This window comes from Paramormyrops kingsleyae, chromosome 16 (assembly GCF_048594095.1).
Source record: "Paramormyrops kingsleyae isolate MSU_618 chromosome 16, PKINGS_0.4, whole genome shotgun sequence".
NCBI lineage: Eukaryota > Metazoa > Chordata > Actinopteri > Osteoglossiformes > Mormyridae > Paramormyrops > Paramormyrops kingsleyae.
In genome coordinates, this window is record NC_132812.1 from 26553688 (window position 1) to 26570572 (window position 16885).

General features: G+C 46.6%; 1 protein-coding gene across 4 annotated transcripts in view; it reads left to right on the plus strand.

Annotated features, from left to right (window-relative positions):
* Positions 1 to 15815, plus strand: part of agap1 (ArfGAP with GTPase domain, ankyrin repeat and PH domain 1) — a 99900-nt gene extending 84085 nt beyond the window's left edge. For all 4 annotated transcript variants that reach the window (XM_072700959.1, XM_072700960.1, XM_072700957.1 and 1 more), the window contains 4 exons: positions 468 to 558; positions 685 to 907; positions 12236 to 12491; positions 12636 to 15815. In XM_072700959.1, coding sequence (XP_072557060.1) covers positions 468 to 558; positions 685 to 907; positions 12236 to 12491; positions 12636 to 12860 — 795 coding nt within the window. In that variant the 3' untranslated portion in view covers positions 12861 to 15815. The remainder of the gene's footprint in view (positions 1 to 467; positions 559 to 684; positions 908 to 12235; positions 12492 to 12635) is intronic.
* The last annotated feature ends 1070 nt before the right edge of the window (positions 15816 to 16885 follow it).

Here is a 16885-nt window from a genome sequence, read left to right on the forward strand (position 1 = left end):
CATCAAGATATGTTGTCGGTTGTGATAGTCTGCTCTACAGGATATTCTAGGTTCCATGTAACCCAATACTGCTAAGGTGGCTTTTTAAGTAAGAACTTCCTCCCATATTGCACCATAAACCCTCCATGTTTTTCCTGTTATTATATCACCCCTTCCCTGTTTATTCTACCACACCTTGACATGTTAAGATGATTTGGAGATACTGTTGTAGCTGTCAAAGTGCCTCTATCCTGATGCAGCTTCTTATTGAGGTTTGAGGACCAAAGCAAGTGCAGGAATGCAGTTGGGTCACATCAAATTCCCATGCCAGCTATATTATGTTGACACTCAGAAGCTCTACATTCTCTTTTGGTTCATCTAACTATTATCCAAGATGACTTCCTTAGTTTTTGCTTAAATGAGCGATGAGTCACTTAAACGGATGGGGTGAGCACTGGAAGCAACCTATTGTATCTTCCTGTATATAGTCCCGCTTGCCGAGCCAGACAGAAGCCATCGCCCTCCAGTCCATCAGGAACCTGAGGGGGAACAGCCGCTGTGTGGACTGTGATGCCCAAAGTGAGTCTGGCTCTTGTGTCTTGGAAGAGCGACAGCTTTACAATCTCAATCAAAAGGCCTGAGGTCAAAATCCACATCCTCCATGGACATTTGATTTTGAGGGTCTTCTCCCATTGTTCCCCACAGACCCCGACTGGGCCAGCCTGAACCTGGGCGCCCTCATCTGCATTGAATGCTCAGGCATCCACCGCAATCTTGGTACACACCTGTCCCGTGTGCGCTCGCTGGACCTGGACGAGTGGCCCCTCGAGCTGATCAAAGTCATGTCCGCCATCGGCAACGAGCTGGCCAATAGTGTGTGGGAGGCCAACGCCCAGGGTCGCATGAAGCCTGCCCCTGAAGCGAACAGGTGAGGTCTGCCCCGTGATGCTCTGCCACACCCCAGCTAGTGGTTAGCGAACATACGCATCAGCGATACTGTTATGTCAACTGGTAAATCACACAGTGGCTTTGTTTTTCTCGGAGAAGAATGTTTATCACAGTGATGAAATGTTTCGATGAATTTCCCAGGGTAGTTTTGACCAGATAACAGACATCACTCTATGCTAAAGAGTTACCACAGCAGGCATTGAGATTTGGGTTTTGGCTTTTGTCTGCTTTTGGTTCATTATGACTTCCTGTTTTGTCCAGTCTTAGAATATTGAATGTTATATACTGGTTTGCCTTTTAAAAGAGTCTGAAAATTGCACTTCAACTGGACCACGTTCATTGCAATAGCAGTTTTGTATCTTTATATTATATGATAAGCTTTCTATGTTGGGTTTTTTTTGTTATGGAGATTATGGACATTTTTGTTTTGTCATTACCTTTGTTGTCTTGTCACGTCAGTGCTATCTTGTATATCCATCCGTCCATCCATTTTCTACGATCTCATTCTTTGGGTCACTACCCAAAGCTCATCATTGTAGGTGAGTGTAGGAATGTAGATCGACTAGTAAATCGAAACCTTTGCCTTCTGGCTCAGCTCTCTCTCCACCACAACAAAACTGTACGATCCGTATCATGCCAACACTGCACCAATCCGCCTGACGATCTCACGCTTCCTTCTTCCCTCACTTGTGAATTAGACCATGAAATACTTAGTCTCCTCTTGAGGCAGTAACTCATCCTCCACCAGGAGAGGGCAATCCACACTTTTCTGGTTGAGAACCATGACCTTGGAGAACTTGGAGGTGCTGATTCCGGCTGCCTCACACTCAGCTGCAAACCGCCCCAGTGCCTGCTGCAGGTCACAGGCTGATGAAGCCAACAGGACCACATCATCTGCAAAAGGCAAAGATGTGATCCTGAAGCCACCAAACCAGACCTCGTCTGCCCCTTGGCTACACCTAGAAATTGTTTAAATGTTGTGAACAGCAGCCCTGGCGGAATCCAACACCCACCAGGAATGAGTCTGTCTTGCTACTGGTGATGCAAACCAAACCCTTGCTCAGTATATACAGACAATGGCTCGCAACAGCGGGCCCCTTACCCCATGCTCCTGGAGCCCCCCCCCCCCCCCCCACAAGACCCCACGAGGGATATGATCATATGCCTTCATGGTATAAGTCCACAAAATACATGTAGACTGGTTGAGCAAACTCCCATGACCCCCCCAGTATCCGTGTGAGGGTAAAGCGCTGGTCCAGCGCGCCGCGACCAGGACAAAATCCGCATTGTTCCTCCTGGACCAACAGGCGGACCCTCCTCTCCAGTACCCCGACCTTCCCAGGGAGGCTGAGGAGTGTGATCCCCCGGGGTAGAGGCCCGGCTACCCGGTGCTCACCCGCGAGCTCCCTCCCCAGGCCTAGCTCTGGGGCCGGGCCCCAGTCGATAGCTTGTATATCAGCATTTGAAAGATTTGTACCAATCATACAATTGCTCATGTAGTCCGGCTGCATGTTTACTCTCACTCAGAAGACAGGCTCTTCGGTGGGCTGCAACGGGCTGCAATGCTTCGTCCGGCCTGCAGGACGCACCGGGCGATCTGACCTCAGCCAGTAGCTCCCACGGACCTTGGTCTGCTTGACGGAGCCTCACACCATTAACAGCTTACCTTCAGCAGCAGCGGCCATCATAACAAATTACACCCGACTGCAGCCGCGTAGACATCGACATCCCATTTCACTCTGCATTCATTTGTCAGCAAAAGCCCCTTTTAATTACTCTCCCCAGAAAAAAATCTTTCACTATGGATCGGCCATTTTTCTTGAACCCGTCACGGTATTAATGCATTTATTGTCGCACATGAGCCTCTTTTTTTATATCCCTGAGAGACAGAGTAGTGCATAGGGCTCCATTGACACTGACAGTTCGGGTGGAGGCAGAATTAAATCAGTTAACCCGAGTCTTAAGCATGTAGTCTGAATATTTTGCATTGTCTATCTGCAGTATAAGAAAGTATCAGTATGTAATTCTGAGAAATATCGAGCGTCAGCAGGTTATAAGTCTGCTGGAGTGTGACACAAGCCAATCTGTGGAACAGAACTGGCATCGTGCCATAAGGGAGAGAAGGATACTCCTCAGCCAGGGTTTATCTGTCAATGCTTGCAAAAGCAATTCATGCCTCTATCAGCTGCTAACAGTCATAAAAGTGCAGATTTTTTTGTCTTTGCATACTTTGTACAGACTGAACACATCAAACTAATCAGGATCCACATTACCTTTCTTTTGGAATTTAAACAGTTTTGTTGTGCTGCCCAGCATGTCACTCAGCTTAGGGTTGTTTTTAATAATAAAACATTTAAGCTTTTATACTTGGTAAAAATACAAAATTTGTGATTAAAATCTCATGCAGAAATAAACCAAAATTCAGATAATAGGCTGGATAAATGATTCGAAAATATGGAAGTGTGCATTATATATTCTTGGGGGGTGGCCTGTTAATAGTATATTAGACAGTGCTCCAGATTTTAGGATTAGCTAGTGAAAGCCGGTGTGAAGTCTAAATTGAATGAGACAGGGAAACAAGATAAAAGACCCAGTATGGTGTGGTGGACTGGTGGCTGATGAATTCAGAAACCACCCTCGTGGTCTCTCAAGTGACTAATAGAGGCAGAAATTTCATTTTGCAAGTGGCTGATTTAATGATCCAAAGGGTAATTAATGGCCTGATTATCTTAATGTTAAATATGGCCAGCAGCAATTACACTGACCTCCCGCCTGTCAAGGTCTGGGCTATTCGCGCCTTTCAATTAGGGCCCCGATTGTGCGGGGGCGCAGGGGTGCTGGAGTGGAAGGCCGTGTCTCGCTTTCCCCTCAGTTTCCCTGGCTGGAAGGGGTTGGGGGATGGACGATTCCCCTCACAGTCCTGTTAGGGTTACCCTGGATCTGCTGTGAGGTTCTAATGAGGACTGTCAGCAGAAGGTCTTTATTGGTGTCCCTCAGCCTCAGGTTATGGTTGGGGTTTGGGGTCGGGGGGTTTGGTCTCCAGCACTAATGTTGTTCATGCCGTGTTATAATGACTTTATGTCTGATGAGGTTACTGTGAGTAAGCTGCGTCGTGTCAGTGATTGGGCGATTACTTTGATTGCTTGGCACTGCAGTAGCTATATACTCATTTTGACCATTCCACACTGCGGAACTTGTATGCTTGCTTTGAAAGCTCCATGCTGTGGTACCTATGTGGTCGCTTTGACCGCTCCACATTGCGGTCCCTGTCTGCTCGCATTGACTGCTCCATACTACGGTCGCTATGAGGTCACCCTGGTGACCCGGCAAGCATAGCCACAGTTGCCAATGTGTGTAGCTGTTTCCACTGGAATAATTTAATCACGACTCCCAGTTCTACCCGCCATCATATTGTAGCCAGTTAGTTTAAAATACCTAGTGTCTCTTCAGACGTCACCAGTAATCTGAGAAAAATTCCCTCAGCTCGGAAACAGGTCCCACTGCTTTCCCGTCTGAAGTAAGCAGAGATGGGTTTGAAACGCTGACCGCGAGGTTCATGTGGGCTGGGCCCTGCTGCACCCGCCGGCTGCCAGGCCTTAATTACACAGCTGAGGCACGGCGCCCCCCGAGCAGCCAGACTGGCGGAGCGCTCGGGCTGACGTGCTCCGTGATGGATGCACAGGGTGCAATAATTCAAAGCTGGATTTAGTGTATGAGAAATACTGAGATTAGTCTCTCTTTTTTCAGGAGAAAACGTGACATTAAATGGGTAAAAATGAGAAGAGGCTTTTAATCTGGCCTGGGGTGCAGGTGTCAGCCCCCCAAAAGCCATGCTGGCTATTGGGCCCTGGGGACCATTTGTGGGGGTGGAGAGCAGAGAGAGGCCCCCCGATGTAATTACCCCCCCCCCCCCTCCCTCCAATCATATGAGGTCTGCTCATCGTTTATGCAGTTGTGTCATCTGTGCTCGACCTCGCTGCTTGTACTGGCCATGTCTGGCATTTCTCCTTCCATGCAGATGAATAGCTAGTAAATCCTGTCCTCTCAGCCAGTCAGTCTGTACATGTTTGTTTTGAAGTAGCCATTGGTGTATTCACTGAGGTTGCATGTCTGTGTATGTGTTAGGTTACCATAGTGGTGAGCCACACTCCCAAAGTATTGATTTTTGCTGTAGGAGAGCCTTTGGCCACCCTGTTAGCTGTGATCCAGTTCTCCTCGGGGTCGACATGTCCCATTGCCTGCCCTGGCCTCTGAGCTGGACCCACACTGATCGCTCCCTTCGCAGTTAATTACACACAATCTCTGACTTTTTTTTTTTTCCTACCCTCCTCTGCCGGCTAATTGAATTAATTATCCGGGGCTTGGTTCTTACAGCTGGGGCCAGTGGGTCATTAATGAGGCTTGTGTCATGCCCCCCCGCCCCCCCCCAGGCTGACTAAGTGCCCGCAGGCGTGTGACGTGCGACACGCTTGTTTTCAGTGGGTGTATTTTATTCATAGTGACACTGTTCTTCAGCAGTAACCTTGCTGGTATCGAAGCTGTATTCATGATGGAGCCCCGAACGTAAATTACAGATATGCTGGGAAGAGAACTTCTTTTTAAAATACATGCCTGGCTGTGGGTTGTGGTTTGTTTTGGTGAATGTTAATCGCGTGATATTCATACACTATTTTGTACTTCAGATTTTTGCCTGCTTCTACATATGAAAGTTACGTGTTGCATGGAGGATGTCTTGGGTCGCGTGATAAGGAAAATGTCACCATTAATAGAAGCCTTATATTTGTGATGAGCACAGTCTGAGTGATGTAACAGTATCAGGTTTCCAGACAGTGTCTGTCATTCAGAAAACATCTGGTGTCCATTTTCAGTTTAGAGCATCTATACGTCAGGGAATCTCGGTTACGTCGAGGATGTTTGTGTCAGGCAGTCTCAGTCAAATCAAGTAAGTTTGTGTCAGGCAGTCTCAGTAATGTCGAGGACATGTGTGCTGGGCAGTCTGTCATTTCAATCGTTCTGGCAGAATTTGTGTATAAGGCAGTGTCAGTCATTCCAAAGGTGTCGGTGTGTCAGGCTGTCTCAGTGTTTTAGGTTGTGTCTGTGTTGGGTAGCACCTGAGCATCGCTAAGACAGCATGGAACCGTTAATGAGCGCCTTCTGCCCATCTGCAGGAGGAAGTGTCCTCCGGGGGGCAGGGTCAGTGTTGTTGGGGCTATGGAGCTACCCGATTCTGCTTGTCATTCCAGCACTATTATCTTCTGTCTCCTGATAGGAGGGAACCCATTGGCTGCATTTTAAGCAGCCCTGTCAGCTAGTGCAGCTTAAATGTTTAAAATAATTGGCTTCTACATTCTAATTCATCTGTAAAAGGACTTCTTGATTAAATTAGCCTAATAGATATCATTTTTACATGACTGCTCGCTATTGCCTGTAATCATGTCCCTACTAGGTTAACAAGGTCCCCAATTTACTATTGACATTAAAGGGGCTGACAGGAGATGGGCTCGGCCTTCTCCCCCACAGGCCCCTGACTAGCTATGCTAATACGAGCCGCAGAAGCTAAGGGGCAGATTTATGCTCAGGATTATCTACTTCCCCACTGACGCCATTTCCACTTTAATAACAATAAATAATGTGTGTGCGTGTCCTCCTGCCCAGTTCATTGGTCGGTGTGGATTGGGCCAGGCTACTGTAATTGGTGTGTTCCACAAATCAGTGTAAAATTCCCACTTCTTTTTTTAATTGGTTCAGACCCTAATGTTTCATAGCTACGTATATATGCATGGTACTGCAAAGCCACAGCTAGCTGAGGAAGGGCTTGATTTATGAGTAACCGATCATCAACATTTCTACAGAGCTCCTTTAAAATGCTCTTATGAAAATGTCATGCAGCTCGTATGAAGTGAGTGAGAATGAGCTGAAAATGCCTTGCTGCTAACTGGATGCAGGTGGACACCTGGAGCTGGAAAACCTTCTGCATCCCAGTATCGTATCTATTCCTGAATAATGTGAAGTACTTACTGGATTCCTGTCCTCTGAATGATGGATGTATCATGTTGGTTATAAATGTGTGTTCTGTGATCTTGGGGAGAGTTTTCTGAAATCAATTTAACATGCAGCCACTTGACAGCATTTTGTATTTGCATTTTGTATTTGCAAGCACCTCCTTGTTATGAGGGATCTGTTTTGCCCAGTGATGCCCCCCCCCCAAACAGGGTGACCTTTGCCCTCTATTTCCATGACACAGCCCCGGCACTGTGATGCAGCTGACGGACTTTCCCATCAGCTTCGCCTGTTTGCTCCAGTAATGCTGTTGGAGTTGTATCCTAGATCAGGATGCTGTCAAATGAGCTTGTGAATTAAAATACAAAAAAAACTCTAAGCTTAATTATCTATGTCCATCAACGGGCAACTAACAACTAACTTATGGGTGTAGCTAATTTCCTACTTTTCTTCTTTTCCTTTTCTTAAAGGAAGGTGGAACCAGTTTAGCAATATCTCAGGTCCAGGCGGAGACAATCCCAGTAGGGTCTGGATGAGCCTGTCTATCACGGTCCGTCGGTCTGACTTCATATTGCATTACTCTGTTTCTGTATATGAGAGTAAGGGAGTAAGCAAAACTTGGGAAAAATACATTTCTAAAATAAAATTTCTGGAAATTTCAGTTTTTCGCTAAACTGCAGCAGGCACCACCAAGCACCTCTGGTTTGGTGTGACCCGCTGCCGCTGGCCGGCCTCCGCCGTGAGCCGCCGCAGCCTGTCCGCGGTGAATGCGAAATGAGTCTGAGGTGACTGTACACCCGTGACGTTGATCTGCCCGCTTGACAGATTTAGCCTGTCAGACCTCATTACCTGCAAGTCAGGAGGATTTCTAATGAGCTAAATTAATGTTATAATTAGCCAAAAAGAAAGGGGTGGGGGTACTGGAATGAAGTGGATCTGAGTAGATTTAATTTCTGCCTCTGCCCTGACTCATAATTCTTTATTAACGCAGAGCTTTGTTCAGTACAACACTGACTTTTTTTGTGGTAAAATTACAGCCGACATTAGAAATGCATCAAGAGTCTAAGTGGAAAGTTGAGCTAAAATTCATCTATTTATGTAGCTGATTTAACATCTTACTTTCATATGCATTAGCCAGCTTTATGGTTAAGGGCGTGGAGTGAACGGTGACAAAAACATTGCCGGTTTATCTGCCAGAAAACCATTATGTTGTACCGTTAAGGTATTTCAAAAGTAAAAATAATGCATATACTTTTTAGCCTAGATATAAAGGTAAAGTTAGCTCAGAGTTCAGGGAGAAACATTTAAACCTTTCTGTAAGAGCACCGGGGTAATACCACAAATAGGCGATTGGGTGAGTGTTTAGGGGAAATTAGGAAGTTCGTTTTCAGCCCATTTTCGTGTATGTTGGCAGGAAGGATCATTTGCATATTCATAACCTAAATATGAATAATGAAATATGAATATTCGAGCATCATGTTTTACCTTCAGGCTGTCCCCTGGACAAGCGACGTGTCAGATGTGTCTTCTGGAGCAGAGTGAGTCAGGAGAACGTTAAGTTAATGGGGCACAGAGAGTTCCGTGCACTTTACCTCTCTCACACACTATGGACTATCAGACCTTTTTTTTAAAACTAGTGCTGAACACATTATACACAGTAGGGGAAAAAATTCTCTTTTTTTTTTTTTGAATTGGTTAGTTTTGTGTTTGCTTGTGGTCAGCAGGGTCCATTAGATATTCCTTGTACCAGTCAGCTGTGTTTGAATTGGCCGTATGGTCTAATGTAAACAGGAGCACTTTTTGGACCAAGACCCTATAGGCACCTTTCCTGCTACAGAATCATCACGCCTACTGACCACTGTCAACATGCCGTTTAGGGCAGAAACTTTAGCACAGTTTGGAAATTTGAATTTTTTTTTCTTCTTCTTTTAATAAAAAATAAAAAAAAGAAAGTTACACTAACTTTTGTGATAAAATAACAACACCTGTTTTGAGTGTGGATAGCAGTATTATTGCTACATTGGGGGGGACTGTTGATGCCCTGGATATTTCATTTATAAAAAAAAAAAAAACTCAATGAGTGCTAGTTAGGCTATGTTAATATTTTTTTCATAGCTGTAACTTAATACAGGCAGAAAAACTCATGTTGTTTTAATTCTGTGTAAATTAATATTAATGCGAGTCACTTGTAATACAGATTAAAAACGTACACGTACAAACTGAATTACGCTTTGGCCCTGGCTGCTTTCTGTACAGTTCAGTAATTATTTGAAATTGTCTGCCAGAGACTGGGTCACTCAACTTTGATAACAAAAAGAACCATAACGTAGTATGTGATTATGATCGCTAAGGCAGCGTTACAGACCAGTCTCTTCTCAGGTTTGTTATGAGGATGTTTTTAAGAAGGTGTCGCAGGAAAACCATCAGTCACTTAACCTCCACCACTTCAGGTCGCTATTAGCTTTCCGTTTTGTCTTTTTGCAGAGCTTGGACAAGCTGTGAATTTTCCCTGGTGCTCTGAGTGTATCTGCATATACTGTAACATCAGTCATCTGTGTAGAAGAGAGAATCTCCAGTAACGGTGTACATGTTCCCTACTAGATTTTATTTGCTCGGTCTGTAGTATTTTGGTATCTTCTAGGTTTCATTTCTCTGTGGAGATAACAGAATGAGGAAGCCTTTTATTTGCACTGTGAAGAGTGTTTAGAGGGGAGCAGTTGTCAAACCCATTTAGTCTTTTCTAAGGGCTTGTCAGTGCCGTCCTGCCAGTGACTGACAGCTAATCTGCTCTTATTTAACCCCCCCAAATTGCTGTTGTCACAGGCTGCTCTGTGTGTTGGCAAACTCACTGCCCAAAACAATCCCCTTAGTCGTTTCTGCCATTAAATGAAATGTAACGGCGGGATCCTGATGAAATCTCCCCAGTTCCTATGCAGCCGCTCCCAGAGGGGCCAGCTTTCCCAACCGCCGCCGTGCAGTGTTTGTTATTAACGGTTTGTTTGGGCTCCTCGCTCCCCCTTTCCTCCTTTTTTTCCCCCCCTGCTTCCCATTGCGGCTCCCGCCGCAGCTGTAATTAACTGGGCAAATATCCGCGGTGTTGCTCCCTTCCACAGGGTCTGCATGTGTCGACAGTGGCAACAGTGGCCAGCAGGAAGGCATGCGTGCCTGAGGCGCTCAACTGAGAGCATTTCCTCTCCCGGCCCCATTCAAACACACCCCCCCTCCCCACCCCCACATTGTTGAGGGGCCCTGGTCCGTGCCCCTCCGCCCAGCCTCCCTACTCTCCCCAGGACGGGCAGGAAGACCCCCGGGACATTCCGTGCTGCTAGCCCCCCCACGTCCCTCCCCCTGGGGCCAGAGGTAATAAGATGCTGCTGGGTCTCACTGGAGCAGTCACTGTGCCCCCCGCCCCTTCCCTTCCTGCCCCAGTGCCCCCCTGAAAGATTGGAGGGGGCAGGAGAAGTGGCCAGCTGTTTCTGCTTGTGTTAGGGGCAACTCATTGGAAATGCACCGCGGCTCCCATAAGCTGCATCCATGAGGCGAAGCTGGAAAGATCCAAACACCTTCCTGGGGTCCCGTCCAGGGTCGAACGCCCTTTTTTTTAATGGACTGATCCCTGTGGTTATATATCATGACCTGGGCCACCGACTCCTCCCTAAATGCTATGAGGATATGAGACAGTGACAGGATTTGGTGTTTCTTTTTCCAGTCATAAAAGGACCACATACGCATTTAAAGAATGAGATTTGCAGACACGACTGTGACAAGGAGGGTGAACTCAGTGTGACATTCCTGCTGCAGTCCAGAGCTGTCAGGAGGTGTGATGGTCACGGGTGACGTGCTGTGACATAGGAAGACAATGTTGACCTGCCGAGAGAGGCCCTGACTCTGCTGTGCCACAACAGACTGTAACAGACAGTCTGCAATAGTGTGGGATATGTTTTCATAGTCAACATCTGGCTCGGTATGTGATTAAGGGTGGTGACACCCTGGAATCGAACCCTGGGGGGCATTGATCCTCTGGGACAGTGCTCTGCCACATCACTAGTCCCCCCTGATAAAACGTTATCTCCACTAAAGCCTTTAGACCATGAAAGGCTGGCCTGTAATTGCTTCTATAAAGGCTCCTATAAAGGCTCCCTTCTTAGCTTTGTCCCTCTTATTCTGTTCCAGGCACAGCACTGGAAATTTTCAGAGGTAGTGGCCTTCCAGTAAATTCTTAAGATCTTGTCACTACTAATACATGGACCATAAACACCAAATGCTATGAAGACTATAAACCAGTTTACTACAGCAAGTGCTCTATGATGGACTAAGAGAGGGCTTTCTGCCTAATGGAGTGGTCAACACTTGTGGCCTCTAAACAAGTGCAGAAGTCCTCAGTGAGGCAAGAGAAGGACCTCCTGGTACATCGTGCTGGTTCCCGGGGCCGGCAGCATCTCGCAGAACAGCTCAATACCCTCATTTGCCCCTGGGCAGCTCAGGGTCATTCCACGTGTTACAGGAGCTGAGGCACAACTAATCCCAGCTGTAGTGAAAGGCAGTGTTTACTCTGCGGGGATTAGAAGGAGCTTAGTGCTCTACGAAGCCGGGGTCATGCCGAGGGGAGGAAGCTGCCGCGTCACTGGGCTTTCCCGCTCGCCTTGCACCAAACAAACGCAACAAGGCTTACTTACTCGCTCCACAAAGGAAATAAGTTTTCATATAATAAATCGCAGATCTAAGATGCTGTAATCCTGTCACCTGGCACTCGGGCTGTACAGGTACGCATATTCATTGCGTACCATTCGGTACATCATTTTTGGGTCGGTACACACAATGAAACGAATTAAAGGCAGTGATGGGCCCTGCAGGTTAGTCTCCCTATGACCTTTAAGGTGCTTTTACCAGGAAATTCAGACTGGACTAGAAACCTAATTACAGCTATATCAGTACAGATATGTGACTATACTCACTAGTAGAGATTAAGGGATTTAGTTCTTTATGATTGTTACGTTTTGTTGTTGATATTTGTATGTATTTTACATATTTATTTTTACAATTTACAAATAAACATCAGGTTTTGTTATTGACAGACATATTGCCTTTTGTTTCCAGCTGTTCCTAATTACATTTGTTTGCAGTTTTAATAAATAATTTCAAAACAAATTCTGTTTTGTCTGCTGTACTGAAATTGTACCGAACTGTGAACCCAAAACCGAGGTTTGTGCCGAATCATCAATTTTGTGTGTTACAGCCCTACTTGATACTGTTGGTCAGCATTCCGCCCTCTTAAGAAATGGAGAATGACCCTCATCATGTCTTCTAGGGAGGAGCGGGAACGCTGGATCCGGGCCAAGTACGAGCAGAGGCTGTTTGTGGCAGCACTACCGAACCACGAGCTCCCTCTGGGTCAGCAGCTGCTCCGGGCCACAGTTGAAGAGGACCTCCCCAGTGTGGTCCTACTGCTGGCCCATGGCTCACGGGACCAGGTCAATCAGACGTGTGGGGAAGGCGATGGACGCACAGCACTGCACCTGGCCTGCCGGAAGGGCAATGTAGTGTTGGCTCAGCTCCTCATCTGGGTAAGAGTCGGCATTCATCCGTGTAGTAGGTCCTCAGCCAGGTCAAAGCTCTCATACAATGTACAGCTGGTCCTCACTTGGCCTTTTGGTTTATTACATTTCCCAAAGTGCAAGAGCAAGTCGTAACACCTCTCTCCATTATAGTATGGCGTCGATCCGATGGCTCGGGACGCCCACGGCAATACGGCGCTGGCTTATGCTCGGCAGGCCGCCAGTCAGGAGTGTGTGGACACGCTGCTTCAGTACGGCTGCCCCGACGAGCGCTTCGCTCTCATGGCCACACCCAACCTCGCCCGGAAGAACAACAACCGCAACAACAGCTGCAGCAGCATAGGCAGTGCTTCCGGCCGCATGCCGACGGTCATCTGAGCCCCCCACCCATCTGCTGCGTCTCCACACGAGGAGGGGCCTGCATCACCTGGAATCAAGAGCAGTAGATGGCTTCTGGGAACACTACGACGACGCTGCTGGATCCGCAGAGCAGTGTGCGATCAAACCGCCTGTAAATGTCTCCCCCTGGCTACTGGGACTGAAGGGTCTCATACTCGTGGGCCTCTGGGCCCAGCCCCGCCCCCCCCAAGTCCTGCTCCTGTCTCACTCCAGGGTCAGGTGCCCCCATCCCCATGCTGTTCCTTTAACCCCAACAACCCCCCCCCGCCCCCCACACAGGTAGACTTGTGGAATCTGGAAGTATAAATAGTGCCACCTGTAGCATGTACTATGGAGAACTAGTGACTAATATTACACCCCACCCACACCCTTTCTAACCCCTACCACCATTTTATGACTTTTTCATGACAAAATGCAAAAAAAAAAAAAAAACACCAAGCAATGTTTTTCCTCAGTAGGAGTGACTAAATTATAAAGTCTTTGTTTAAATTCTTTGATTTTAACAATGTGAAAAATACATGGTAAGCAAACTGTAGAGGGAAGTCGTGTGTTTCTAGAGTCAGCGTGCATGATTAACCACTTTGTGTTTGAATGTGGGCGGGACGCTCTCTCTGTCCTTATCGTCATGTACCCAATGCTTGGTCCCGCTGGACTGGACCCTGTTGTCCCAGGTTCTGGGAGCCTGTTCTCACTACCCATGATGCTCCGTCAGGCGCCTCTCCACCACCATGAGAGAAAGGGATTGTGTTACATTATTGTTATTGTTCTTATTGTTCTTCCCAACTGGTAATAATAAGAATAATAATGTTGTTGTTCTTTGCTGATCACATTTCTTTACTGAAAAGTCAGTGAGGAAGCGTTTCTCCCTTTGACGTAAACTTCAGGCCAGTCTGTAGATCTGGATGGGAAACGTTTGTAATCCTGTAGTATGACAGCACCAGTTTCCCAAAGAGACTTGTGGAAAGTCAACTTTGCTCTGCAGCCATAAGTTCACCAGCAGCAAACCTACAAGGCCTTTACTCCTCCTTTACTTCTCTTTTATTCTTTCTTTTTACTCATCTCATATTAATCTTTACTTCTCCCTTACACCTCCTTTACTTACCCATACTATTGTTCAACTTTACCCCTTTACCCCTCACTTAGTATTCTACTTCTCTTTACTCTTCTGTTCCTCCTCTGCTCCACGTTTACTCCACCCTTACTCCAGATTTAGATCTCCCATTATTCCATTTAGAGCTCCTAGGTGACTGGCGTCAGGATTTCATTTTTTTTTTTATGACAAACTACAGAAATGGCACGGACAGTTCACGAGAACTGCATTTTTGAAACTCAGCTCGGTGGAGCGTGGCAGACCACAGGGACGACACCTGCCTGTTTGCTGTGAGTGTCGCTGCCACCCTTTCTCTGGGTTCCTTTAAGTGCCACTCTACTCTGGTACCTGAATACCCTTTATACCGTGCAAAGGGCTTCTCCGGGTCTGACTTCTGGGCTACTGATGTGTCCTTACTCATCCCTTTTTTTTTTTTTTTTTTTAATTTATTTAAATACTTCAAGGGTGATTAAAAAAAAACCTTAAAGTGTTTTGGGGTTGAACTTAGCGTTTGAGTGTCCCTAATTTAAAGCTGAGTTTTGCATTCTTGTTTGGTCACTGCTCAGACGAACATCCCGTGTTAATACTGTCCTTTTCTTGACATCTGTGTAACCTGTCTTCAATTCGGTGACCCATTTTTTTGTTCCCCCCCACCCACCCACCCCCTTCCGTTGCATACTCTTAAAATGGCACCAGTGTGGGTTGTGTTTGTAGCATGAAAGACGTCCTTTCATGATTGAAGGTGCGGTTTAAAAATGACTTAATTGAAAGTTTGTCAGTGCAGTGTGTGGGAATCCCCAAGCAGCCAGCAGGTTGAGGTGTAGCCCTGTAAAGGGTTTGGGAGTGTAAGCGCTTGTCCGCCTGTGATTGAAGCTGAATGTGAAGCTGACAGAACTGCTTAGATGTTTTAGGGAACATGATGTTGTTTTTTTTGAGGTGAGTCTTAAAACTGAATGCTGTCTCAGAGCTTCCAGGCCTAAGTCCCCATTAGCTCCAGCGTCTGCCCCTGGTATTGACTAAGAGTGCAGGTCAGGCATTAACTGAACACTTCCCCTCCCCTGTGTATTTAAAGTTGTTTTTCATAACTGTGCTCACCCTGTATATCCCTATACAGTGTGTGTGTGTGTGTGTGTGCGCGTGTGTGTGTGCGTGTAGGTGTGGGGGTGTGTGAGTGCGCGTGGGTGTGTGTAGGGGGTGAGCCCCTTGAGTAAACATGTGGTCTGTTTGGTTTTAGACCCTAACTCACATCCACACACCCCCCCATTGTGGATGCTATCAGTCTACGATGGTCCACCCCCAAAGCAGGAATTCCCATTATGCCAGGTAGTACCATGTCCATTCATCACCTGACCAGGGAATCAGGGGAGGAGTTGTTTTGGATTCGGTGGTGATCCGGGCAGAAGTTAGCAGACCCTCGACGAAGTGTGTAGCTTATCCGCAACCTCCAGTGTGTGGGCACTTTGCTACCCAAGAAGTGTCCCCCTGATGCCCCTCCTTTCACCCCTCACCATCCTTTATTATGTTGACGTAGATGTGCAGAACTTTTAACCATGCAGTCAACATTTTAATTGTTGTTTTAATGTTTTTTTTTACCTCATTTCCTGTCTGTCAGTATCCATAATGTACATCCAAAGTCAGATTACTGATCCATTATTTATGTTTGTATTGCGTTCAAATTATTATTTGTGTTTTATATTGGTCAGTTATTTTTTGTTCTGTATTATTACTGATTATCATTATTATTATTGTTATTCTATTGCGTTTGTCATCTGTACAGAACTGCGTTAAAAATTAAACCTTTCTGTAATGTGTCTCCTTTCAATAAAGAAAATAATGCTTCTTGATGTCAGGCTCCTTACTCTGACTGCCCATCCTGAACATATGATCTCTCGCCGTTCTGTGTCCTTGATGAACGTTTAAGAAAAGGCAAGGGTTACATTTCAGGGCCACGGGGGAACTTTTCATTCTATTCGCGCTGTAACTTCCCACTGCAGTTCGGGCAGTTATTTAAACGCAGTGTGAGAGGACTAAATGCGAAACGGACAGGTCCGAGGCAGGAAAGTCCAAAGTGCAGGGGTGATCTCCCAGTCTGGGGGTACCCTGCGGATGAAGGCATTAGGACAGCCCCTGCGGCTGCAAGTGGCCGTAACGGGCTCACGGCCGGCTAATCCCATTTCAGCATGTAGCATTCAGGAAGGGGCGGAGGGAGATGGAAGCCCCAGCAGGTGCACCGTGGAGGCTGGCTGAGGTGGAGGGGTGCTGCCCAGCTCCAGGGGAATATGGAGCTGTGTTTCACTTTGGCTGTAAAGCATTCTATACTCTGCCCGGTTCCATGAATTAAACACGAGTAAAATAAAATCCTCCAATGAACTGTTTTGACTACCCATCCTAGAATTACAACTACTTTAAATACCTGTTTCTTTAATGCTGATACAGCCAGTTGAAACTTTTAAGGTATGATTACAAAGGAAGCAGCTGGAAACTTCCTTACAATCTACGGCCTCTTACTGTATAGTTACTGGCCCTCAGACTCCCTGCTGCTAAGAATGAGGCAGGAACAGCAGAGTAGCTCCTGGGATTTAAACCCATAACCCAGCCGTTCCAGAGACTGACTGTTATGGTGGGATCTGGGGCATCAAACTCGTGACGCAAGACAAGACAATCCCTCAAACAGGGCCTGATCTGGTACATCGTTATTTACCGGGATTTTGAGGGCGAAATTAGGCACAGCGATGTCTTAGGTCTCCGTTTCCCACGGATATGAAGCGCTCACTGAGCGCTGTGTGACTGTCCCATCTCGTATGCAGCGCAATGTCATTATTCTGGCCTATCCCACTGAGCACAGCGTGATTTTTCCTGATTGTGGTAATAACTACAGGGAGATTATCACAGGTTTAATGGAAAACGTTGGCGA